Here is a 26,799-nt window from a genome sequence, read left to right as displayed (position 1 = left end):
CACGCTGGAGCTAGCTCAGCTCAGCTCTCTCTCTCACTCTCTTGCCTGTTAACAGACAAACAAACATTGTTGAGTTCCAACCCTCTGGTGGTTAATGTTGACGTTGTCTAAAGAAACCTGATCTTCGGCATTCTCAAGACAACAGGTTCTGTCCGAAGCACACTTTCCTTCTCCTTCATTACATTAATGTCTCTCCCGTCAACTCTGAAGGACTCTCAAAGAGGATTGTACTACTTGGTGGTATATTTCTGTAAATATCTGGTTTGTACCTTCAGACAAAATTGGAATATTTCACATCTGAGGTAACGGTAAGACTGTACTTCCCGGTTTTCCATTGTACCACCTGTGAAAAGTTACTTTTTTCATCTTGACATACACTGGACTGAAAGACACACTGGCTTAGCTTGTTGATTTTTAAACTCAAAAGTGCCTCTCTTATCTTCAGACCGCTCTGGACCAGCAGTCCGTGTGTTTGCACGTTTAGTTTGAAAAAAGCTTGGAGTCCTTCAAGGGACAAATGGGAGCGGCCGCGTTACATTTCCATCTCCCTCTTCAGACCACTAAAACTGCTGCCTCTGACCAGAAAACAGAGATTAATCCACACCCTTGTGATGTGCATTGCTCCTGTCAAGAACACCAATTCTCGAGGACAACCAGATGGGTGTAGTAGTTAGAAGTGTAGTGTTTTAAAGACATAGATTGGCGATGTGACAGATCATTAATGTTTGTCATCCTTGTCATTGAGTAGTAGCACACTAGCCACCAGTAAGCATAGCCCATGCCTTTCTTTATGCCTCTCGTCTTTTTGACAATCACTTTCTCAGACCGGAATCCCAACACATATTTGGTTGGTGTTCTTCCCATAAAATACAATAAATTAAAACCTACAGACCTTTTTAAAAAAATCAATGTCTCATTTGTGTCAAATTTGAATGTGGTGGTATGGAAGGAAGGTAATGCTGGTCCTTTGTAACAGAAGAAAAGGCACTTTGTATCCCATAGGATATACAAAATCAATTGCACAATCTTTTCATCTTAACTGTAAAGAGCATTGCATGGAGCCCCTATAGGTAAAACAACAGAAAGTCAGAGGACCCAAGGGGACATGCTTTTAAATATATTTATTTTTTATTTGGTACAACAAAAACTGTATTGCCTGTGTCCCTGTGCTCTGTAGCAAGGGTGTCAGTGAAATGTCCAGTAAGATAAAATCCATCAACAAAAACTTTTTTTTTGCATTTTAACTATGGCAATACTGCTGTTTTGAAGTTTAACCAGCAGAGGTCATTGTGGAGCCGTGTGATAGTCTGATACAGGACCATTCTGGGCTTGGGCTATGCACTTTTCACACCTGAAATGAATTTGTCCTAATTTGACTATACAACATCCTGAGGCGCTGAGAGTTAAGACAAAGGCAATCACATTTTTTGTCAGGTGCATTTGTGTTTCTGGCTTGCATTGCAGTAATAGAAAGTTACACCTCAGATGCAAGATTGTAAGCATTCAATTCTTGTTGAATTTGTTTGCTGCTGCCTGGTTTGGTTTGCAGTTTGCCGTGTCTAATGGACAAAACCTGAGGACAATGAAGAGAGACTCGATGAACAGCAGGCTCATAGAAGAACCTGGACCAAAAGGTGAGGAGAAACAATTAGAGTGAAGATGTAGCTTGGTTGTTTCTAACGTCTTGTATGTCAACTGTACAAGGTAATGCTGGGGACACTACTAGTGATACAAGGCTAGTTACTCTGGTGCAATAGCAAGTAAACATCATAAAGATATAAACCTAAGAATACATATCTGGACTTTAGGGTTTAGTACATCATTCACATAAATTGCACCACCAAATGACATGAATTGCATGAGAGATAGGCGATACACACAAACACACACACACACACACAAGAAGACACACCCCAGCAGTCCTTCTTTGCCCCTGCAGTCGGCCCCTGCGGGTCCCATCTCTCCTGGTCTAACTCAAACAATCCCCGGACTCCTACTGACTGATCTGAAGGAAGCCTCCTCTCTCCTCGCGCTCTCTGTCTCTCCTCTCCTCTATCTCTTTAGTTCTCTCCCTCTCTCTTTCCTCTCTCTCTCTTTGGCATTCAAATTCAAAGGTGCTTTATAAGCATGACTGTTTGAGTACAGTGTTGCCAAAGCTAGTGTTACAAGTGACACCGTATCACAAAAGAAAAAATATAGAATTACAGCAATGTCGGTAAAACGTGAACACAGAATAAATAGAAACAATAGTAGGATGGTAGGAGTGTGAGCGGAAGTGCATGTGTGACTGTTAACAAACAAGTTTACTTAGTTTCTTTCTTACTCTCTCTGGCTCAATTTATTTCACTCAAATAATCTACAGAAATCATACGTAGTGACATGGTATTTTATAGTGAAGCATCCATTTAGAGTAGCATAAAATTATAGGTTGAATGAACCCAACTGCATGAGAAAACAGCTATGCCAGAAATGTAAGCGACAGTAAAGTGCTAGCTGTTCATATGTCTTTTAATGTTATTACATCACTTCCAAAAGTGAAAAACATGCATGTTATTGCAGCTAATTGTCTGAAAGTCAGATTACCAATGCTGGTTATCAAAAGCATCAATTAAGTGATAGCATGTGCATTTTTAAAAGCTTTTTGTCATGTACAAGGCGATGTATGGAAGGTTCTCATCATTTAATATGCTGAAATATGAATTAGCATAGGCCTACCTGTCCTCCTCCCGGGCACCTTAGAAGCAGAGTCTGCCAATGATGTAAAACTAAAAAGCTGTGAAAATTCAAATTCTGGTGACCAACTAGATCTGCAATGCCTAACCAAACCATATTATGTGTGTGCAACGCTAAGGTTCTAATAAATGTAGGTATGCATCAGATGGCTTGCATTTTTACAAGGACCATCTTGAATGTCTGAAATGTATTTGGAAACCTCATACCGAAATCTTAACATTTTGAAATTAAATTTCACGACTACAGTAATCTGGCTGGCAATTTATCTTGGTCAATGTGATCTTTTACTAAAATACTTATTCTACTAAGTCATTTATCTCTTGAGAATAAGGTCAGATCCATAACATGGTATAACATTTAGTCTTTTCTAATCTTTTGAGATGTTACCTTTAAAGATGCTCTAAGCAATGCCACGCGTTTTTTAGGCTATAACATTTTTTGTCACTTAACAGCAAACATCACCTCATCATCCGCTAACTGCCTGCTGAATACACTGTAAAAAAACACGATCTCTGTGGACAGCCCAGGCTCCAAAAACAACCTGGGCAAACCTAACCCATAAAAACATAACAAACTGTGCAAATCACAGACAAGATGCTCGTTTAGGAGAGTTTCAATTGCACGGGAGGGATGGGGAGGAAGTAGCGAACTAGCTCTCTGTTTTGTTTGAATGTCAACAGAAGTGACGTTAACCAGCATCGCTTAGAGCACCTTTAAATAACACTTTAATATTGAATGACTAGATATCTTTGTGCAAGTCAGGGTCCAAGCAGTAAAAGTATTGTAGGTGTGGTACGGTGGAGTTGGAGCCTGTGAAGGCTATGCTGAGTACTGTCGGAACGATCGGGTCTATACCTGGATCGAGTTGCTGCAACCAATGATTAGAGTTGCCAGGCAGCTACAGTGCTACTCTGGGGGCATGTTCATGAGGCCCCATGTTCATGCCCCCAGAGTGTAGCAGAAAAATCACCAGAATTCTCCTTTAAAGCAACACCAAAGCACTTTTCCTCTGTCGCACGCACACTATTTGTTTATCCAGCACCAGCTTTGGAAATAACGATTTCCACAGACAAGCTAGACTATTTTGCATGATTTTATGAAATGTATTGCGACATCAGAAGCAAGTCAATTTGTAGTTTCTTATCTCTCATTCCTTCGAACTACAGATCCGCTACCCGCTAGTCTGGCAAACTTACATAGTGCGGTTATAGCCAATGGAGGGCCACGAAGCAAATGCAGAAGTGCCATTCACCCTGTTATGAGTTGATGAACCACTGAAACGATTTTGGAAACATTATTTTAAGGTACAAAAAACTCTTTGGTGTTGCTTTAAGTCTTATTTGGAGTGGTCCAAAGCTCCATACTGATACCTTTAGAGAAAAGGATGTTATGGGAAGGGAAGTGCAGTCCTGAAGATCCCCATGTACCCATATAGGTGCGTGTGTATCTGTTTATGCACATGTGTGCACATGGAATGGGTTAACATGACCCCTGGAGGCAAACATACGGAAAAATTGGTCATCCTAGGCCCTATGGTTCTCAAGATATTCACATAAAACTGTGTCTGCCCTACCCTCCTTTCGGGGGGTCCAGTACAGCGGGGGGGGCTACAGATCAAAACGAAAAACGATGGTTCCATGGTATCCATGTGGGGTTACATGCCCACCAAGTTTCGTGTACCCCGGTCTTTCAGTGTCCCGGGAATCCTTGTTGGTGTACGGTCACTAAATGTACACATAAATTATTTTATTGTAAGGCCCCCCATGAACGAAAGTTCACAAAACTTGGCATGCATTCGGAGGGTGTCATAATGATCCTACACTTTCAATTTCGTGCAGTTTTGACCATGTCAGCCAGAGATATTGTGATGAAAACACCAAATTTTTTGCTTTTTTGTGTTTAACTAGGTGGCGCTATACATGAAATGAGTGGTTATGGAATGGGTTGACATGGCCCCTTGAGATCAACATACAAAAAAAATGGTCCTCCTAAAACGGTTCTCGAGATATTCACAGAAAACTGTGTCTGCCCTACCCTCCTTTCGGGGGGTGCAGTCCAGCGGGGGGGCTACAGATCAAAACGAAAAACGATGGTTCCATGCTATCCATATGGGGTTACATGCCCACCAAGTTTCGTCTACCCCGGTCTTTCAGTGTCACGAAACTTGACACATATCTTGAGAACCGTAGGGCCTAGGATGACCAATTTTTTCTGTATGTTTGCCTCCAGGGGTCATGTTAACCCATTCCATGTGCACACATGTGCATAAACAGATACACACGCACACTCATACATTCACAGTAATCATAGGTATGACACATACTCACACAGTAGACATATGTACGCATGCATGCACATGCACAAACACACATACGCAGACAAACACACAAGCACGCACACACACCCACACACATAAACATAAACGTGTGCACGCACACATGCACACAATTCAAGAATTTCTCAGGATTATGAACAGGCAAGATGGGGGTGGGGTTGTATAAAATGAATTTTACATGTGAAATCTATGAACTAATCATGTTTTGGTACTTGTTGTCTAGCAGATACCAGTGAGAATTGAGTGTGGATAATGCAATTTAGTGAGACAGTTAGAATCATATAGGCCTTTCAGCGTGATTTATTTTTGTGGAAAAAATGTGCTGGACTGGGCGGCGGTCATATTTTGTACCGCTCTGTGGTACATCTCGTTATTATTACTATTATTAATTGTGTTTTTTTTCTCTCTTTAAGTCCAGTGTCTCCCCTCCCTCATCCTAACTAAAAGCCTCAGTGTTTAGCAGGCCCATTAGCGACTTAGCTTTGGGTAGCCGATCTTTAGTGTTCCCACTCCAGTAGCCCAATAGCAACGGCAGTGTGTGTAGGATGAACTCTTAATTGCTGTGTCACATTTGTGTGTGTGTGTGTGTGTGTAGGATGAACTCTTAAAGGAATTATCCGGAGTAAAATGCACTTTAGATCGATTTCCGGATGATTGGGGGTACATACGTTGAGTTGACATCAAAATTATGTCATTCGGATGTGTTTTGAGAAAGTTCGATTGTACCGTTTTCAGTCACAACTCGTAGCCTGGAAGTGAGCGGGGCATTTCAATTGCGCCGCTACAAAACGCTATTTTTGTACCTCTTCTACAGTTCCAAACAAACACTTACGTGGTAGTGAGTAGAGGGTCCCTAAAGCCAAACCGAAGTATCCCGAGGTCGTTGTAACACGCTCTGGAAATTCACAATTTCGTGGCCGTTTTTTTTTTTTTTTTTAAAAACATAGTCCAGTATTTCTTTCGAAATTGAAATGAAGTTGTATGGACTGGACTATGTTTTTTTTTTTTTTTAAACGGCAACGAAATTGTGAATTTCCAGAGTGTGTTACACAGCAATAAGACTCCTACGGACTTTCCCCTCAAGGTGGCGGCAAAGATGGCAACATTTCCGGAAAGGTACTGGCTTGATGAAATTCATTCTGGACTCTCTATTCGACCACATAAAGACCTCGGGATACTTCGGTTTGGCTTTAGGGACCCTCTACTCACTACCACGTAAGTGTTATGTTGTTTGGAACTGGGGTTTCTGTTCACAAGGTAAACCAGAAACAGAAACATTTTCACTCAGCACAGGCGGAGTGCTACAGATGTAAAGGCAAGAATCATGGTGCCAGTGAATGCTACTTTAGGAACAGTAAATGCCATAAATGTGATAAGCTTGGGCATATCCAGAAAGCGTGCAGGGCTAGTGAGCCAACGCACGGGAAGAGAGGAAAACAGAGAAAAAGCAAACAAAACGTCACAGGCTATGTTCATGCTGATGAAGCGGAAGCGGTGCTTAGTGTAAGTGAAACGGACGGAAGGGCATTCAAAGTCAACTTTGAAGTAAATGAAGAAAATATTCGAATGGAAAGACACGGGAGCCGCCATTAGCATTATTTCAGAGGCTGTGTACAAAAAGTCATTTACACATGTGCCACTAGAGGGCAGCCATGTCACGTTGAAGACGTACACTGGCCAAGCTATTCCAGTAAAAGGACAGTTCCTAGCCAGAGTGAGTTATGAAAATCAGTCCGCTGACTTGCCACTAATTGTAGTTAAAGGAAATGGACCTTCGCTTTGCGGCAGGAACTGGCTTGAAAAAATAAAATTAGACTGGAAAATGATTAAGAATGCTAGTGAAAACACAAAACTGCCCTCACCCAAGTCAATCCTGGAAGTCCTGGAAAAGTCTGTGTTTTCAAAGATGAACTGGGAACGTTAAAGGACGTTAAGGCAACAATTTCAGTAAAAAACAATGCCACTCCTAGATTCCATAAAGCCCGCCCTATGCCTTTTGCAATGAAAGTTCGAGTGGAGGACGAGCTAAGAAGGCTGGAGAAGGAGAATATAATTTCCCCAGTAAAGCATAGCGAGTGGGCCGCTCCAGTAGTCCCTGTAATCAAGCGGGATGGTGCAATCCGTTTGTGTGGTGCCTACAAGGTAACAGTGAACCAGGCTACCAACACTTATATATACCCGCTACCACGCATTGAAGAGGTGCTGGCAACACTCAGTGGTGGAAAGTTGTTTTCAAAAATAGACCTCACCTCAGCTTACCAACAAGTACTCCTTGATGAAGATTCAAAAAAGTACACAACAATCAACACTCACAAGGGTTTGTTTGTGTACAATTGCCTCTGTTTTGGTGTAAACTCTGCGGTCAGTATCTTTCAGAGAATCATGGAGAACCTGATGAAGGACCTCAACGTGGTCGTTTACCTGGATGATCTCCTTGTGATGGGAAAAGACGAGTCTGAACATCTAAGGAACCTAGACTGAGTTCTACAGCAGTTACAAGAAAACGGGCTGAGAGTGAAAAAGTCCAAGTGTGAGTTTGGCAGGACCCAAATTGAATATCTGGGCCATGTGCTAGATGGCAAGGGAGTGTATCCATCTAAAGACAAGGTGAGAGCTATACATGATACACCAGCTCCCACAAATGTCAAAGAGCTTCGAGCTTTCCTACTGTAGGGTTGGTGAACTACTATGGCCGTTTTGTGCCACAGCAGAGCACAGTGCTGGCACCACTCTACAGACTCTTAAAAAAGACCAAACCACCTGGAGATGGAGCAAAGCTGAGCAGGATTCATTTAACAAATGTAAAGAACTATTGACAAGTGACAAAGTGTTAGTGCACTATGATCCAAACCTGCCACTTACCCTTGCATGTGACGCGTCTGCTTATGGAATTGGAGCAGTGATTCAGCACACAACACCAAATGGCGAAGAGCATCCAATAGCTTATGCTTCTACAACGCTGTCCCCAGCGGAGAAAAAGTATTCACAGATAGAGAAAGAGGCATTGAGCCTAGTGTATGGCGTGAAAAAGTTTCACCAATATCTGTGGGGACGACAGTTCAATTTGATCACAGATCATAGACCTATATTGACATTGTTTGCAGAGCACAAAGGGCTCCCCACAATGGCAGCAGCACGTATCCAGAGGTGGGCCATCATACTGTCTGCGTATGATTACCACATTGTTTACTGCCAGTCAGAAAAGCATGGCAACGCTGACGGGCTGTCACGTGTGCCACTGTCGGAGACCAAGGATGCTGGGACGGAAACAATGCCGGCCTACATTGATGCGCTTATATGTGAGCACCTAGAGGGTGTGCCACTGAGAGCAAGACAGATTGCCAAGGCCACAAGGACCGACAAAGAGCTTTCAAAGTTATACAGGTACATCATGGAAGGATGGCCAAAATAAATTCCTGATGAACTGAAAGTGTATAACCGAAAAAGAGATGAGCTCTCTGAGCAAGGGTGTGTTCTGTGGGGCACAAGAGTAATTACACCGGCAAAGCTGAGAACATCAGTGCTAAAAGAGATCCACAGTGGGCACCCTGGGATTGTAAAGATGAAGGCAATCGCACGGCAATATTGGTAAATATAAGTTTGGTGGCCTAAAATCGACATGAGCATAGAAAATGTCTACAAAGAGTGTGAGACGTGCCAGCTAGAGCAACGCATGCCACGCCATGTTCCGCTACACCCCTGGGAGTTCCCTGGGGATGTGTGGAAAAGACTTCACATTGACTTTGCAGGGCTGTTCATGGGCAACATGTTCATGATCATGTTCGACGCGTATTCAAAATGGTTGAAAGTGTACAAATTGACCCAAATAACTTCCACAGCAACCATCACAAGATTGAAGAGATTGTTTGCATCGTATGGAGTTCCAGAACAAATTGTTTCGGACAACGCATCTACTTTTACATCTGATGAGTTCCAGCAGTTTGTAAGGAGAAATGTAATTATCCACACAACAGGTGCTCCAAGACACCCAGCCACAAATGGCTTAGCAGAAAGATATGTCTCAATATTTAAAACTGTCAAGAGAAGATCTAAGCATAGAGGAAAAAGTTTCTCACTTTCTGCTGCGCTATCGCACAACTCCCAACAGCACAACTGGAGAGTCACCTGCCAACTTGTTCTTGAAGAGACATGTGCGAACTAGATTGGACTTCCTGAAACCAAGCATCAAAGAAACAGTGAGGAGGAAGCAGTATCGGCAGAAGGAAGAACATGACAAACGGGCTGCTGAGAGACAGTTTGATTTGATGAACATGTTTATTTGCGCAACACAGCAGGAGAAACTCCAAGGTGGATTCTAGGAGTAGTAAAACAGCAGACTGGGCCGGTGTCATACAGGGTGCAAGGCGAAACAACTGACCAGGTGTACCGACGCCACGGAGACCAGCTGAGACCTCGCTACTCTCCAGAAACTCCAGATCAAGGGTCTAATAAGGAAGCAACTCAACTGCCGGAGCTGTTAGAGGATTGTTCCAGAGCAGGACCCTCAGCATTAGAACTGGTGAAACCACCTGACCCAGTTCCAGACTTTGAGGCGCTCTCAACGTACCCCAAAGCTGCCACAGCGTTACCAAGACTGATTTTAGTTTATTACAGGTTCACAGTTTAAGTAACTAAAGGAGTTAACAGCATTCAGTAAAGTTAATTGAGTCATGTGTGTAATGTTGATTCATAGTCATAATGATAACTGTTAACTGTAGAAGTGTACTTTAAAGTTGGAGCAATATTTTAAGTTACCTTTAAACTAAAAGGGGAGGTAATGTGGTGTATTGACACATTAGTTTTGATCTGATAGGCTTACCGTAGTTTGAGTTAATGTGTACTGCGCAAGCTCAAGATCACACGTTGTATGGGACATACATGTATGTGCTGTGACCGTCATTTTATTAGTAGGCTAAAGCCTTTTGAACGTGTGCAGCCGTCTCATTAATGGAAGTACACCACAGTGTGCGCCAGACCACGTGTGTTAGAAAGACCTGGCCTAATCTTAGTCTTCCTATTGGCCCACGCTGAGGTTCCCCAGCCCCTACCCTTGTCCATGTGGTTCCCTTTCTTTTCTTTCATTTCTTTTTCGTTTATTTGGTGACTAACCAACTGCCTTGTGAGCCTATTTATTAATAAAGATTATATTTTTATACTTTCACCAACTGTGACGACAACATTATTAGAGTTCCCCTTGCTCAGATAAACTATACCTTTCAAGGGGTGGCGTAGTCAGCTTGCACTGTTGGGGCGCTACATATAGGACAGACGCCTAGACAAAACAATGTAGTAAATATGACAACAAATAGCCTGTCTGCCCGTCCAATCAGCGAGAAGCCCCCCTCTCAAATGTTATCCAAAGAGTTCTGGGCGCAGTGGCTGGCCTGGCTCATTGAACCAAACATTTCTAGTCCTGGGCCATGAGATCCATACCAAACAAACGGTCCTCTGTCCATCACAAAAGAGCTGCCTAGCTACATCTCTTGAGTGTGTGTGTGTGGGATAAAGAGGCTGGCCTCTTGCATTCCCGTGAGTGACAGAAAAAGTGCATGACAACAACGACCAAAACTTGGCCAAGTCATCCATTCGCGCTATGGAAGTAAAACATTAACCAACGTGGATAAAATGCTATAAGAGCTGCGGTTCGCGACTTGGTTGCACTACGGGTACGGCGGAGAGGGACGGACTTGGACGCTTGTCAAGAGTTCTAACTACGGCAACGAGGAGGGAGTGTGTTTTGTACACACTCAAGACGTTACTGATCAAATGGGAGAAAAGAAGGGTAATGTTGGCTTTTGAAAACTCCTTTCCCCTGTGAAAACAATTTTGGGATAAATAACCTACACGTGTGTTTCTAACGGACTTTTCTCCTATATGGAACTTGTCCGTGTAGAAGTAACTGCCAGGAGACGTGGACGGCTGCAGGCGTGAATGTTGCACTGTTGCACTGTTCAGCCGATGGATTTTATTTTAGCTTTAATAATCTGTTTATGAAAATGACATGTCGCCTAAAGTTATGTACTTTTGGAAACCACGAAGTATTAAGAGAATGCATTTTGCTTAAGTAATTCAGGCAAGATGTCTTATTTTCTTTTGCTTGATTTCCCATTTTTCTTTTTTTCCTTTTTTTCTCTCCGTCATTACCCTATGACAAAAAACATAGGCTAGTTGAAAGGCTTTCTACAGACTTCCCATGCATATGCAGACTTGGTCAGGTAACTTGGTCGGAGAAAAGTTATATATAGCCGGTCGTTGCGCATTCTTTGCGCGTTTGAGGCAAGGAGTGCCAGAATATCATAGAATTTTAAATTCTGCGCAGGCGTTTGAAACTTTTCTTTTAGGCCTAAGTAATGTTTTAAACTAGAACTGCATCTTATGTTACGTTATAACATATTTCTCATGATTCTGTAAATGTGTTTTGTTTATGTGTGTCAATTTCTCACCATACTCTGGTCATCCTGGATCAGGGTTTAGACTTTAACTTGCGGTTGAATGTTTGAAGTGTTAAAAATTGATTTGATAGTAGGTGATTGTGAGGATGGCATTTACATGTTGGGGGGGGGGGGGGGGGGGGACAAGAGTATGCCACTTCCTGCCCAAATCCCCCTTCAATAGAGCAGCTCACTAGATCACAGATTTAGATTGACAGTTGTTTATTCTGACAATGTATAGCAACAGTTCAGTCATGGTCAGGGGAAAGGAGTGTTTAAGCTATTTTCTTTCATTTTATTCTTATCTTTTATTGGTTTGGTTTTCCAAAATGCATACTTGATCAAAAGTTAGACGGTGTGCATAGCATACTTGACCTCTGAATAATAATTTACATTGTCTCAAGACACTGTGCCGCTGTGTTGGACATATGGGTCTTCTTAGTGTTGTAACTTCTGTTTCTGAATCTTTGTCCATTAGATTACTCATCAGAACAACAAGGAGGGGGGAGGAAAAGGAAATCACCAGTAAGATGGATCTTTTGTACTGTTTCATAAACAATATGTCAAGTTTAATAGATCTATGCTGTCCAGTGTTACCACGTATGTCACCTTAAATAGTATACCATGATGTCTCCCTCAATATCACCAACAACATACACAAAATGCATGAGAAATTATCCTTGATGGCGTACTATACTGTTAAAGGGAAATTCAATTACTTCAGCGGGAACAGCCTATAGATATAGATATAGATAACTAAAGACCAGTGTAACTCAAAACCTCTGGAATATTATAGTGGAAACAATGTGTGAAGGATGAACTCTCTCTTCCTTGGGACTTGTATTCCTCTCCTTTACTACTTTGGGGTTGAAGTGCAGCATCCTGTGGTGTGAATGGCCCATCTGTTGTCACATGGCTGCCATTAGTTTTTAAAGGCAACTGGTGTGGCGGAACTCAAACTCCACTGAAGTGCTGGTAATTTGGGGTTGTAAAAATGTCACGCACACTCACTTCAGGCTATGCCTGCAGATCGTTATGTAATGGTTTTGGCCATGGATACAAACAGTTATTAGTGCATTGTAGTGGTTCTCTGACCGGCCTTGACCATCATGAATATGGCCTGTTCAGAAACAATGGTGTACACACTATGCTAAGGATTGGCCTCTCTGTCTGGCCCTGTCTATATAGCAAATCATTCACTGTCTTGTCTCACGACTGCCTGTGTGTCCCTTCAATCAGACAATATGCGGCACCAACTACCCAGTGAGCATTGGCTTCATCGTGGTCAACGAGTTCTGCGAACGCTTCTCTTACTATGGAATGAAAGGTAATGGGGCTGGCAGTTTCCATTGATGGTGTAGTCAAACTGTGTCACTAACTATTTGTAGTGGATGCGAGCAAATTGTAGTTCTATGAGTGACAATATGTAGGCCTACTGTAGACTTCTAAAAAGACTTGTGACAATGTTCCCCTCCTCCATAAGTATAAGTATATATACTCTTTTGATCCCTTGAGGGAAATTTGGTCTCTGCATTTATCCCAATCCGTGAATTAGTGAAAGACACACAGCACACAGTGTACACACAGTGAGGTGAAGCACACTAATCCCGGCGCAGTGAGCTGCCTGCATCAACAGCGGCGCTCGGGGAGCAGTGAGGGGTTAGGTGCCTTGCTCAAGGGCACTTCAGCCATGCCTACTGGTCGGGATTCGAACCGGCAACCCTCCGGTTACAGGTCCGAAGTGCTAACCAGTAGGACAGCCCACTGCCTTTCTGCTGTGACATTTGACATGTGTGACCTGTGATGCAAAGTCTCCATCACAATTAGTAAACTTCCTGTCTTGTCTTATCTTGTGTCCTGTTATCTTGCCTCATTTTGTGTATCTTCTGTGTTTCGGTCTGTCTCTACTTTACATCCCTATTTTGTAGCGGTGTTGACCCTGTATTTCATACACTACCTTAAGTGGGACAAGGACCTCTCCACGGCCGTGTACCATGCCTTCAGTAGCCTGTGTTACTTCACTCCAGTCTTGGGTGCCCTCATCGCTGACTCATGGCTGGGGAAGTTCAAGTGAGTTGAGACCTACTCCTCTTCCGTTCAGGCTTTCACAATGTGGCCTCCAACTGTTATTCCATTCTTTGCAAGTAGTACTTATTGCTTTACTAACATGTCCTAGTCGCACTGTACCTTGACTGTTCCACTTTTTTTTGTAAGCGGCTTTGGGTAAAAATGTCAGCTAAATGACTGAATGTAAATGTTTGCTTCGTCGAAGTTGATGTCCTCTCTCTCGCCCTCTGTGTGTGTGTGTGTGTGTGTGTGTGTGTGTGTGTGTGTGTGTGTGTGCTTGTATGTTTTACAGGACTATCATCTACCTCTCCATAGTGTATGTCCTTGGCCATGTGGTCAAGTCTGTCGGGGCCATTCCAGATGTGGGGGATAGCACCGTGCACATGTAAGTGAAATGATGTTCAAGTGTGTGTGTGTGTGTGTGTGTGTGTGTGTGTGAAATCTGCTGCAACCAAGCTAAATTGATGCAATGTGAAGTGAAGCTGAACTCTGTCCACTATAGCCACTCACTATTCTCCTGTGTTAGGATGTGAGAGTATATGGGTGGTAATACACTATTCTCCTGTGTTAAGATGTGAGAGTATATGGGTGGTAATACACTACTGTTGTTGCTGGTTTGTCCTCATGTTCCAGAGTGCTGTCCATGGTTGGGCTGATCCTCATCGCCTTTGGCACAGGGGGGATCAAGCCCTGTGTGGCTGCCTTTGGTGGAGACCAGTTTGAAGAGGAGCATGTAAGTAAGGGATAATGTATTGTCCGCTGGTCATTATCGGAAAATAAGTCCAGACTGGGCGAACAGCACCCTGACGTACAGCGGAGGGACTTATTTTCCGACAATGACCGGCGGACATAATCACGCTTTTTATACGGTTACTTACCAAAATGAGAAAAGAAACTTCACACATTTTTCTTTTTTATTATTATTATTTTGTTACTGTTTTGTGGAGAGTTCCATTGCAATAAGCGAACCAACAACTCCCGGAATTATATGAAATATGTGAATCAGAAGCACAAAACCTGTTGCCATTGAAGGCGGTCATTATACTTTGCAGCGGTCATTATATAGATTTAGCAGACCTCCGAACGTTGGGAAGGCCCAGCATATAACCAGGATAGCCATCATTAGTCACTGATATAGTAGATATAAAGTAGTAGTCCATAGGTCATACAATTAACTAGCAAACATGTTTAGGTCATTCTTTTGGGAAAAAAAGTATTAAGTTGGATTACTGTTGATATACATACTTTTCTTCCTCTTTCCCTCAGACAGAGGAAAGAAGGAAGTTCTTCTCCATCTTCTACATGTCTATCAATGCCGGGAGTGTCCTGTCAACGGTCATCACACCAATACTGAGAAGTCAGTTTGACTAATATCACAAATTTGACTAATGCTATCTTCCATCAATTCATCAGATTATCTAAGATTTTATAGAACAGTCAATGTCAGCCAGACACCAACGCACCATTGCACAATGTCAGATATATTTGCGACAGGCGTCTTGCTGTCTCTTTAGTCCCTTCTGGTTGTGGTCCCACTGATGGTGCTGGTAGTGTTTATGAGCCCTCTGCTCTCTGTTCTTTTGCTTCACAGGTGATGTCCAGTGTTTTGGTAGTGACTGCTATGCTCTTGCTTTTGGAGTTCCTGCAGTTTTAATGATCATTGCTCTGGGTGAGACACATACAAACACACACACACACACATATACACAGACACACTCACTCTCTCTTTCTCTCTGTCTCTCACATACATACACATACACACACACACACATACACACATTCTCTCTCTCTCTCTCTCTCACACACACACACACACACACACACACACACACACACACACACACACACACACACACACTCAGGGCTAGAGAACAAAATGAAAGCCTGTGTCTGGCTTTTATATTCTTATTACAGATTGCTCCTGCACTTTGATGCATTAGACAGCACTGGCAGTGAATAACTGTCTCATTCAGTGCGTTGGGAGGAGAGCAACACGGTCTGTTTGGACAGTGCATGCTTGGGCTGAGCGTGGCCAGTGAGCCATGAAGCCCCTATGGATGAGGGCACCCCATCAGCATAAAACGCAGCGCTGTCACAGCTGCAGTGGCCTCCCAGCTGCCAGTCAAAACAGCCCTGCCACAACACATTTGGCCTGAGTATAGAAACAGGATGCCTATCAGCTCGTCCCGTAAGCTGTGGTATAATAAATGAGGATGTCTAGGAAACTTAAACAGTGGGCTGTCATTTTGTATCTCCTTGTCTCGCTGACAAGTCTCCCCAAGTTGATGTTATCTCTCCATTTTGGAGAGTCTGAAAAGAAATCCCCCATATGTCTGAGTACATTACAGTGTTAAATTGCAGTGTTATTTTTGTAATTGCAGTGGTGTTCATCGCGGGCAGTGGGCTCTACAAGAAGAGTCCACCAGAAGGGAATGTTCTGCTGCATGTGTGCAAATGCATTGGCGTGAGTATCCTCATCAGGACCATGCTACTTACATGCCTTTTTAAATGAGCATTATAATTATGTAATTATTATGTAATTATATTTACATTATATTTACATATATGTAATTATATAACTATATAAGCTCTCCAGCTCTCTATGATCTACTGTGAAATCATAGATGTAATTCAGTACGTGGATTGCCATGGCTCTTGACCATGCAGCTGACCGGTGACTCCTTTCGCCTTTAGTTTGCCATTCGCAACAAGTGGAGGACCTCCAAGTATGAGCCCAAGAGAGAGCATTGGCTGGACTGGGCACAGGAAAAGTATCCGGTAATTCAAACAGACCCTTTCACCCTAATGACTTTAACGAACCCTGGCTTTCATTATGTGTGCCGGTTCTGAGGGAAGTACCAAAACACATCTACATTATCATCCAGTGATGATCCTAGGGGCTCCACGGTCTGCAGCGTCAGTGGTTAAATTTAACACATTAGAATTAAGTTACTTTGGCATCCTACAGGATAAAGGATATTATATTATCTAAATGAATCATAAATGGCCAAAAGTCAATGAAGCCCGCTCAATTCATCTGTGTGTGTGTGTCTGTGTGTGTGTCTGTGTGTCTGTGTGTCTGTGTGTGTGTGTGTGTGTGTGTGTGTGTGTGTGTGTATGTGTGTGTCTATGTGTGTCTGTGTGTGTGTGTGTGTGTGTGAGCAGAAACGCCTCATCTCAGAGATCAAGATGGTGCTGCGGGTGCTGGTTCTCTACATCCCCCTGCCCATGTTCTGGGCTCTGTTTGACCAGCAGGTAAGACACTACCAATCCTCACCTGTCCTAAATATGTTTTAAAAAATAATAGACCTGTCAATCACTTTGTGGAAACAAAATAAAGAAAAGTGCGAACCTCTGTTGAATTAAGGATGTCAGAGAAATTAGGATTAAATACACACAGTTTCTGAGGGAAACAATTTTATAAAATTTAATCCTATTGAATCATAGCACAAGCAACAGGAAAATCATTGACCACACACAAATGAACAGAAGTTGAAATTGAATATGAAAATGAATGCACTCTTGAAAAAAGACCAACACAATTAGAAAGACAAGGTACGGAGACCCTTTGTGTGACTCTAAATCTTCAAACTAAAAGCCAAGGCCCATATGCCCGTAGAGGAGCAGAGAAGTGTTTTATTAGGCACTTAATCAAGTGTATGATGAGTTGAGGGCCAGTGGCAGCCTAATGGAGAGCCTGTGGACTGGAAATGATGGGTAATGGCCATGATGAGGCCTGTTTCCTGAGCTCAGCAGGCGTGGAATAACTGTCCCTCTCTCCTCTCTCCGCTACAGGGGTCCCGATGGACGCTACAGGCCACCCGCATGAACATGAACTTTGTGAGTTCTGTTTAATTGTTTGTTTGTTTGTTTGTTTGTTTGTTTTCACGATTTAAGTAAATGGTGACCTTTTCTGTCGGCGACTGTCCAATTGTCCATTAATGTCCATTAATGCTTCAGTGTTGCATTGAGAATACTGTGTTAAAGGCTGATTTATTGTATAGTATATCTTATTCGATCTACATAGCATAGCATAGCCAATATATCCTCCTCACTACCAGAGTTACATTTTTAAAGATGGGCTATATATATATATATATATATATATATATATATAATATATAATTTATTTTACAAGGATGGGCTATATATATCAAATTTATTTTACAAAATGTAACACCATTGAATGTTGTGTGTGTTCTAGGCTGTTCTAACAACAGCAATAACAACCCTGGGGTTAGTTTTCATGCAATACCTATGGTCAGAAAACAGGAAGGGAAGGAGACTGAGAAGCAGGAGAGACTTGTAGCTAACTAGGATAAATAGGCGAAGCTTTCAGCCAACGCCCACTCCTCACAGCAAAGTCTGTTCCCACCATTATTATATTAATATTATTAATACTATACTGTATTGTACTAAATGTACACGCAGCAGGAGAATGTCATGTCAACAATTTGGCCTTGGTTAGCACTTCCAGTTTGAGCTCTATAGTCCATGAGTGCTACACACTTGAGCTGTGGTCATGTGTGGCTAACACAAAGTAGTGTAATTGCATTGTCTGTGAGGACATTGTATTTTACTTCACCTTTTTGTTTCCTTGAAAGAAAAAAAAATGTCCAAATATACAGTAATGGATTACCGTAATATGACCAGACTTGAGTTGTCACTAAGCTTGTGATTACAGTTAGATGGAATACAGTGCAATCTCTGTAGCCTACGTACACACCGCCGCCGACTTGAGCTTCCAAAGAAGCTCTGGTCGCCCTGTCAAGGACGCTTGTCAAAAAAGCACAGGGAAGCTTTGGACGCTTTGGCCGCTCTGACGTGACAGCATTTTACGTTCGATCATCGGGGCGGTGGTAGTGTAATGGTTAAGGAGCTGGGCTAGCGTGCAGTAGCCTGAAAGTTGTCGGTTCAATTCCCGGCTTCCACCGTTGTGCCCTTGAGCAAGGCACTTAACCCCTGACAACAGCTGACATATGTAAGTCACTTTGGTCAAGAAGTGTCTGCTAAATGTAATGTAATGTAATGTAATGTTCTATCTTAATACTTTATTCTATTCGATTGGTTGCTGGTCGTTGATCGCTGAACCGCGTCATAGCTCATTACCATAAAGTTGACTGACTTGCAACTTTCTGCTTGACACTCAAGACGCTTAAGACGCCCAAAACGCGACGCCGACGGATTTGCTGCTTCTGGCAGCGGAGAGAAGCCGGCTTCCATTGAAAATTAATGACTTCCTGAATCTTTGGAAGCTCAAGTCGGCGGCGGTGTGCACGTACAGTCTGTTGTTGACTTGTGGCAGTAATGTCATCTGATTAGATGAAGATTAGATGTATCTATAGAGATAAGATTACATTTTTTATCAAAAGCAATTATCCAGTACTAGTGCTGATAACGAAATGCTATATTTCATGTTTTATATCACAGGGTGCATTTGTGTTGAAACCTGATCAAATGCAGGTAAATATTTTATATCTTTATCTCTCTCTCTCTCTCTCTCCCTTTGTTATAACCCTGTATAAATACACCCCCCTCACACACACACTCGCAAACATTCTCTCTTTCTCTCACTCACTCTCATTTACTCATTTACTCAAGAGTTATTGCCATCTCTGCACATTAAAATCCCTCTGACCTCAACTAACCCATAAAATATGTTTAAAAACAGGCTATCATTTCACTCCAGCAATGACTGTCCCTCATTTTACAACCTCTGCGACCGATTACAACCTTTGCAATTCCACATGTGATTGTGCCCCTTTCCCATTGTAAAGATGCTGAATGCCCTGCTGATTCTGGTGTTCATCCCTGTCTTTGACATGGGCTTGTATCCGCTCATTGGCCTGTGCAAGATCAAACTCACGTGAGTCCTCCTGTTACCATGGATATTAAATTTAAATGCTGAAGCAGTGAACGTTTTATACAGTCAACATGAGCCGCACATGGGAAAGAGATATGGGAAATGACATGCTCAGCTATTTGTTTAATTGTTTTTTTTACTGTTAAAATGGTATGGAAAGCACATTGGTGCAAGATCTATGCAATTTCACCTGCATATTTAGAACTTGGAAATGAATAACAGGTATATCTTATGTCATTATCTTTCTCTGTCTGTCTCTCTCTCTCTCTCTCTGTCTGTCTCTCTCTCTGTCTCTCTTTCTCTCTGTGTCTCTCTCTGTCTGTCTGTCTCCCAGGCCTCTTAGGAAGATGGCCACTGGCATGATTTTCGCTGCCCTGGCCTTTGGAGCTGCCACTATTGTAGAGCGCGCTGTCATTGTAAGCTTTTATGCTGCTGAACTTTTCTGTTAAATTCTGGCCCCTTAAGAGTTATACTTTTAGATGCACATTATTTATGGTGTACAACGGTTTAATAACCGTCTCCGTTTTAGGAAACTGTGGTAGAGCCCCCACCTGCAAGTACAAGTCTCCTCCAAGTCTTGAACTTGGCACAGGAAGACGTAAGCGTGAATGTCCAGGGCCACACACACCTCTTTCCTCAACCAATCAAACCCTATGAGGTATGAATTGCATGGCAGTATTCATCAACATTTGTTTGCATTATGATGAGACATAGACAACATTTAGAGGTAAATATTATGCCTTGATTAAGTTTTCTTTGGTAAATTCTGTTGAAAATGACAAATACGATAAATGATGAAGGTGTGTTTGAGACTGCAATGGCTAATGGAGGCATTGCTGCCAGATTACTTATTTCACTAAATAAATCTTGAATTTCAGGACTTCATATCCTTCATGTAAGTGGTGGCACGCCGGTGGACTAATATCTTTTGTGGGCCTCTTTAGGATCCTGTGGAGTACAAAAGTGTTCAGTTGAAAGACTTTAAAGAGACACTCACTCTCACACTGGCAATCAATGGGGAAAATCGCCACTGTGCTAAAAGCTTTACTGAAGAAGAGGCCTATACTCTGATCCTAAGCAATAATGTCTTAAGGGCCGATTGCATCCTGGTGAGACAAAAATACTACTGTGAACTATCTCATAAATAACTATGTTGCTGTTTTTATCTTCTAAAGTGTGATGTTTTATGATTCAATAATGTGTCCTGGCATGAGATAATACTATTAACCAAAAATGTCTTGGTTAACTGAGCTTTTAATGTGTGAACATTGAATTTAACACAGACTGTTCCTACTGTATAGAAACTTGGGCATGGGTTGAAAAAATAGACATGGACTATTAAACCAGATGGTTGTAGGTGTCAATTAGTCTTCTCACTCACTCTTTCTTCACTTGTTAACAGGTAAAGGACAACATCATGAAATCTGAAAATGGCGAAGCACATCTGAGGTACAAGCACATTGCAAACTGCATGTATTTTTAGGATTATAGGAAGTAACTTTTCCTACATGTCCTCTGCACTTTATGCAAATCTTTGTCAAACGGATGTCCGACCCTTCAGGGTGAATTCAGACATGATGCTTACATGCGGACATTGTGTGTGAACGACACCCACGCACATGAACAGAATCTCAGCGTCGGGCAAACTAGCCAAGCCACCTAGCAGCATGGTGTTTGAAATAGCAAAGATGCATATCATGGTTATGGATGTTATGCTTAGCTTAAAGAGAATGAATCATTGGAGACTCACTAATTTGATTCTACAAGGTAAGTAGAGGCCAGCACTGTTTGGCCATGCTCCAAACTGTAGACAAAGAGTGCAGGTCAGGCTGATGACCAATCTGGACTTGTAAATGACGAGAACAGCCATCGCCACCTCCTTGTCCTTGCTACATTTATGATTTACTAATAATTTTCTTATACCAAATAGGAAATGCAAACAATGACATGACCAGCCCTGAAACTCTCTCTCTCTCTCTCTCTCTCTCTCTCTCTCTCGTGTGCGCTCTAATTAGCCTATTATGTTTTATTGTAAGGTAACGTTCAAGTTAGATCTGCTGCATGAAGGAGAGTGAGAGGACACCCGTGTCCTCCTGCTTGTATGTTTGATAAATAGCTCCGTCTCATATCAAGGTTTTAATGCACGATCGGGATATAAATATAGAAATAATATAAATAGATTCTGGCCTCTCAGGAAAATGTCTGACACATTGGTGCATTATTATTTTAGGTTTATAAACACCCTTTCGGAGGATTTCAATATAACTGTTGGAGCTAAAAGTTTTCATGTTCCGGGGGGAGTTGCAGTCTCAAATGGTGAATTTGTGGACAGAGAAGAGTGAGTAGCCTACAATTGCAGTTTTTTTTGTATTTTATCAATTGCAGGTTTTTTGTCTTTTAAACATTTTTGTTGTAAGAAAATGATTGAAGTGGTGTACCTTTTGAAGTATTTTAAAGTTTACTAAGATGTGTATGTATAATAACATAATAGCATAAATGGCTCCTACAGTACCCAACTTGCATCACTGTTTAAGATGCTACTACCAGTATTTGAAGACTTCACAGCAAAGGCTCCCAATTAATTTAGGCAGAGTGTATCACTCTGTGATTGTGCTATTCAGTGTATGAATGTTCTGTTATAACACGTAAACTCCTAAATGCTAAGGAGGCCTTGAAAAGGTAAATTGGACAATGACATGAAATATCTTTCTGTTTTTGACAGTTACTCAAATGTGAGATGTGAAAGCAGCTTGAGAAACTCTAGATTGAACCTCGGGCTTCTAGACTTTGGTGCATCATACTCTATCATTCTGAAAGGGGTAAGAATTCCATCTTATGCATGGGAGTTAATACATTTCTGTACCTTAACAGAGGTATTTACAACTCCTTAAACTCAGATGGCATGTACTTTACAAACAGAAAAATATGGACTGGGCACAGCCCATTTACAATAAGAGGTTACATATTTACAGAGTCATTTGATTGCAGATTCTTTTGTTAATGTTATGTTTTAACCTTGGGGAATTGAATTGAATACAGATGCCTGTCACTTGATCTCTGAGTAGCTCTTATATCAGGGGCTTAGCAAAATGTCATTGTTAGCCTATAGTCTTCTTCTAAGATGTGAGCCACAGCTAAAAAGGCTTCTCAGTGGATTGTGTGTTTGTCTTGGAAGCCACACTGCTGTTCAATAACATGTAAACCCCAAATGGTGAAAACCAATGACCGAATCAATGCATTAGAAATTGGATTACTCAAAAATAGCATGTTGTTTACCTTACCCTCTTGAGATATATATATAACGTAAAGCATGGGTGCATAGAACTCAAATATAGGTGTTGTTGTGTGTATGAGGATATACTAGCCTGGCAAGCCAGAGTCACATCAACACACCATTGGCAGGGCTCAATCCGAGAGGCGGGATAAATGGTTGTTGTTTCAAATTCCCTCTGCACGCAATAGAATAGCGCTACAACCCATGAGTCCCATGCATTTTCCTACCAGTGGAGTTAGTTGGTAGATCAAACTTGGGAAAATTTGAGTAGCCTATTTAAATCTTTGGTGTTGTGTCTTACTGTAGGTAGTGATGGGCAAATGAAGCTTTGGTGAACCACTAAACCACAGCAGTGTGAAGCTAGCAACACTAATGAAAAAATCCAATATGGCTGCCACATGTAGATTTTTCAACATAAAAGTCTTTACCCAAACCAGTATATGTAACCAAAAATATTGGTTTCCTATGGACTTTTATGTTGAAAAATGTATGTGTGGCGGCCATCTTTTTGCTTTTCAGCTAGTGTCGCTAGGTTCACACTGCTGTGGTTCAGTGGTTCACCAAAGCTTCATTTGGCCATCACTAGTCTTAGGTCAGACATGCCAGATGTGTTGGTGCAGTTCCTGCTCTCAGTCACTGATGGCAAAGTTTAGGTTGGGCTCTACTGTATACACACCAGAACTAATGCACCCGCGTAGGCAGCTGGAGGAGCTCTCGTTTGGTTTGGCCACCGTGCAGCTGTTTGGGTTATTGAGGGGAGTGCTTCCCCCATGCTGATGGACCTCAGGAGTCATCGCTTCTAGTATTTTCAGATCTCCCCATTGCCGACCACACACACACACACACACACACACACACACACACACACACTGCAGTGTCATCATCACCCCACCATGTTTGGTGCTTGGCTTTTGGAGCTTGAGCAGATCCAGCTGAAGAAAACAAGAGTTGGACGGGACGCAAATATGTTTGCTGCTAACACACTGACCCCGGGGGGAAGGCTAGACAGGTTGCAGATGAAAACGTCTGACAAGAGGTCTGATTAGGAAATCAATCATCATGTCCCTACATGAAGACTAAATGGAACTAATAACCTGGAGGGTTGCCAGGCAGGCAGGCAGGGGAACTAGCTTTGTTTGAGTTAATCTAATAGTTCTGATCTGGCTGCTTTCAGTCTCCAGAGAATATCGAGATTGTTAAAATCGAGGATGTCCAGGCCAACAACGTCCACATCGCTTGGCAGGTTCCTCAGTATGTCCTGCTAACGGCGGGAGAGGTCATGTTCTCCATCACTGGCCTGGAGTTCTCCTACTCACAGGTGAGGTGCACCTTCAGAACAGATCTCCTCTAAAGTTCATCACTACATATTTAGTCCCTCTTAGAACCAACCACCTAGAATTAGCAAGAGGACAACAGCTGGCACACATATGCTCTTTCTAGGTTTTATTTGCATACATCAGCTGTCAAAAATATCTGGTAGGATGTGAGCCTCACCCCTGGTCCTATTTTGTCTCATTCCTAGGCTCCAGCTAACATGAAGTCAGTGCTTCAAGCTGGTTGGTTGATGACTGTGGCATTTGGGAATGTGATTGTGCTGATTGTGGCAGAAGGAGCTGGCATGGAACAGGTAAGAATGTACAAACACTATTACAGTTTTATGACTTTACATTTTTTTGGCTTAAAATAGCTATGTGGAATTTTATGGGCTTTGAGTTGTCTCGACTGCAGCCACACAGCTTTGACTTACATTGTATTCAATACAGCAGCCACACATGGTCTAATGTACTATTACAAGACTGTTACACAACTTCAGTGGATATCTAGACATTGTCAAAACTGTTGATTCTTCACTTCACTGCACTGCAACCTACAGCAACAATCACATAGTGAAATTTGCTGACGACACAACTCTGGTGGGTCTCATCACCAAGGGCGACGAGACTCAATACAGGTTGGAGGTCGACCATCTGACCACGTGGTGCAGGGACAACAACCTCCTGCTGAACGTCAGCAAGACCAAAGAGATTGTTGTTGACTTCCGGAGAGGTCACACCCAACACCTGCCACTGACCATCGACGGTGCTGTGGTGGAGAGAGCGAGCAGCACCAAATTCCTGGGGGTGCACATCAGTGAAGACCTCTCCTGGACCACCAACACAGCATCACTGGTGAAGAGAGCTCAGCGCCGCCTGTACTTCCTGCGGAAACTCAGGCGAGCAAGTGCTCCACCAGCCATCATGACCACATTCTACCGAGGCACCATTGAGAGCATCCTCTCCAGCTGTATCGCTGTGTGGGGCGGAAGCTGCACTGAATACAACAGGAAAGCCCTGCAGCGCATAGTGAACACAGCTGGAAGGATTATTGGTGCTTCACTCCCCTCCCTGAAGGACATTTACACCACCCACCTCACCCGCAAGGCGACCAAAATTGTGAGTGATGCAAGTCACCCCGCTCACAATCTGTTTGATCTACTGCCCTCTGGGAAGAGGTACAGAAGCCTGCGCTCCCGCACTACCAGACTCACCAACAGCTTCATACACCAAGCTGTTAGGATGCTGAACTCTCTCCCTCCTCTCCCCCCTCCACCCTCAGCTACATAACATCCTGGACATTGGACCCACAATGGCCGCCTGCACCACTCCACTTGCACACTTGTACACTTTGCAACTTGTTGTTGTTGTCCTGGAAACACAACACTTCTGCTGCTCTTACATAACTTGCACCACTATGCCACTTTATTTCTTACTTAGGTCAAACAGAACTACCTCAGCCTCTTATTGGCCTGACTTTGCACTAGTATTTTATTTTATTGACTGTCTATGCACAATTTCAACCAAATTTTGCTGCTCTTATTTTTTCATTATATGTGCCCTCTTATTTACTTATTTACTTACTTTTTTGTTTACTTGAATGTTATGTTTGTCTGTGGACTTAAAATTGGTAAAATATGTCTTGTCTCCACCGTGGGATAGTGAGAAACGTAATTTCGATCTCTTTGTATGTCTGGAACATGTGAAGAAATTGACAATAAAGCTGACTTTGACTTTGACTTTGACTTTGACTTGCTATTGCTATTTCTAGGTCATTCTTGGATGTTGTTTTTTTAAAGCCACATACCACTTTTAAATATGTTTATGAGAATGCACTATACCACATATGAGGCATCTATAAGCATGTGACCCTGGACACAGAGTTTGGTTCAAAGGAAGGTAGAACTTTCCTCTCTAATGTTAATGTTTGTCTGTATTTGTGTGGCTTACAGTGGATGGAGTTCCTTCTCTTTGCTTGCCTGCTGGTTGGAGTCTGCATTATCTTCTCCATCATGGCCTACTTCTACACCTACGTGGACCCAGACCACCTTGACAAGGTGTACGGAGATGACACAGGGGTGTATGCTGAGGATGACCTCAAAAATAATCAGAAAGACGGCATGCACATGCGTGCCATTGGAGAACGCGATGGACAATGTACCAAAATGTAGCACAGAAATTTCTTTGCAGTATTTTGTTGTTTGTTATTTACAGTTAACATAGGTTAAGTAAACACATTCTGGTGTCAGTCTGACAATACTATTTAAAAGTAGCATCGTTGTGATTCTCTGGCCTGTTTTTGTGGCTTAATATGGAACACGTTTAAAAGATACGCATGTACTGTGCGAATCTTACCAATGCTGACATAAATGATTTTAACACATGTTGCTCTCGGAATGTGTAGAATCATTTTGCACAAGTATTTGTGCCTTGATGTTATTGTAAGTCACAAGATTGTACTCTTTCTTAAATTTTGTATAAGCTCTGTGATTGTAATTTATGATAAATATGATATGTCTATGCCACAGAAAACATGACAAAAAAAGAAATGATGAACCTCTGTTCTGAGTTTCTGTGAGGACAGTAGGTTTAATGTAGCAAATAATTGTAAATGACAAAAGTCTTGCACACTATGCACACATAGCTATTTCAAATCTCAGGACCTCTGTGGACAGCCACATATGGCCTATACTGACACTCTATACTGTATCAGAGAAGAGACACATGCTCATGTTTCAATGAAATAATATAAGGATTAAAGAACTTGGCATACAGGTATGTGT

General features: G+C 42.3%; 1 protein-coding gene across 2 annotated transcripts; it reads left to right on the top strand.

Moving 5' to 3' along the window:
- The first annotated feature begins 213 nt into the window (after positions 1 to 213).
- On the top strand, positions 214 to 26,790 carry slc15a2 (solute carrier family 15 member 2). 2 transcript variants are annotated; one of them, XM_076264030.1, is made up of 24 exons: positions 214 to 302; positions 1,550 to 1,634; positions 11,978 to 12,024; positions 12,739 to 12,826; positions 13,428 to 13,569; positions 13,859 to 13,951; positions 14,200 to 14,299; positions 14,833 to 14,923; positions 15,158 to 15,235; positions 15,948 to 16,030; positions 16,261 to 16,344; positions 16,732 to 16,821; positions 17,362 to 17,406; positions 18,997 to 19,029; positions 19,344 to 19,432; positions 19,764 to 19,845; positions 19,959 to 20,087; positions 20,374 to 20,538; positions 20,832 to 20,878; positions 21,660 to 21,767; positions 22,152 to 22,248; positions 23,878 to 24,021; positions 24,226 to 24,330; positions 25,969 to 26,790. In XM_076264030.1, the coding sequence occupies exons 2-24, from the start codon at positions 1,583 to 1,585 to the stop codon at positions 26,185 to 26,187; spliced, it is 2,211 nt and encodes a 736-aa protein (XP_076120145.1). In that variant the 5' UTR covers positions 214 to 302; positions 1,550 to 1,582; the 3' UTR covers positions 26,188 to 26,790. The 2 variants fall into 2 exon arrangements, with proteins under 2 accessions (XP_076120145.1, XP_076120143.1); XM_076264028.1 differs by having other exon boundaries at positions 217 to 308.
- Positions 26,791 to 26,799: the final 9 nt, after the last annotated feature.

The sequence above is a fragment of the Alosa pseudoharengus genome, unplaced genomic scaffold (assembly GCF_046254945.1).
Source record: "Alosa pseudoharengus isolate Yale_2024_CS ecotype anadromous, Long Island Sound unplaced genomic scaffold, YU_APseudo_1.1 YU_APseudo_1.1_scf_3, whole genome shotgun sequence".
Taxonomy (NCBI): Eukaryota; Metazoa; Chordata; class Actinopteri; order Clupeiformes; family Clupeidae; genus Alosa; species Alosa pseudoharengus.
Note: the sequence above shows the minus strand (reverse complement) of the source record. Positions and strands in the feature narration are given on the sequence as shown.

Excerpts from the sequence above, each read along its gene's own strand:
- slc15a2 (XM_076264030.1), top strand. The coding sequence starts at position 1,583 with ATGAAGAGAGACTCGATGAACAGCAGGCTCATAGAAGAACCTGGACCA. Across the intron at positions 13,952-14,199 it reads GGGGATAGCACCGTGCACAT|AGTGCTGTCCATGGTTGGGC; the intron begins GTAAGTGAAATG and ends CTCATGTTCCAG. Across the intron at positions 24,022-24,225 it reads TGGAGTTCTCCTACTCACAG|GCTCCAGCTAACATGAAGTC; the intron begins GTGAGGTGCACC and ends TCTCATTCCTAG.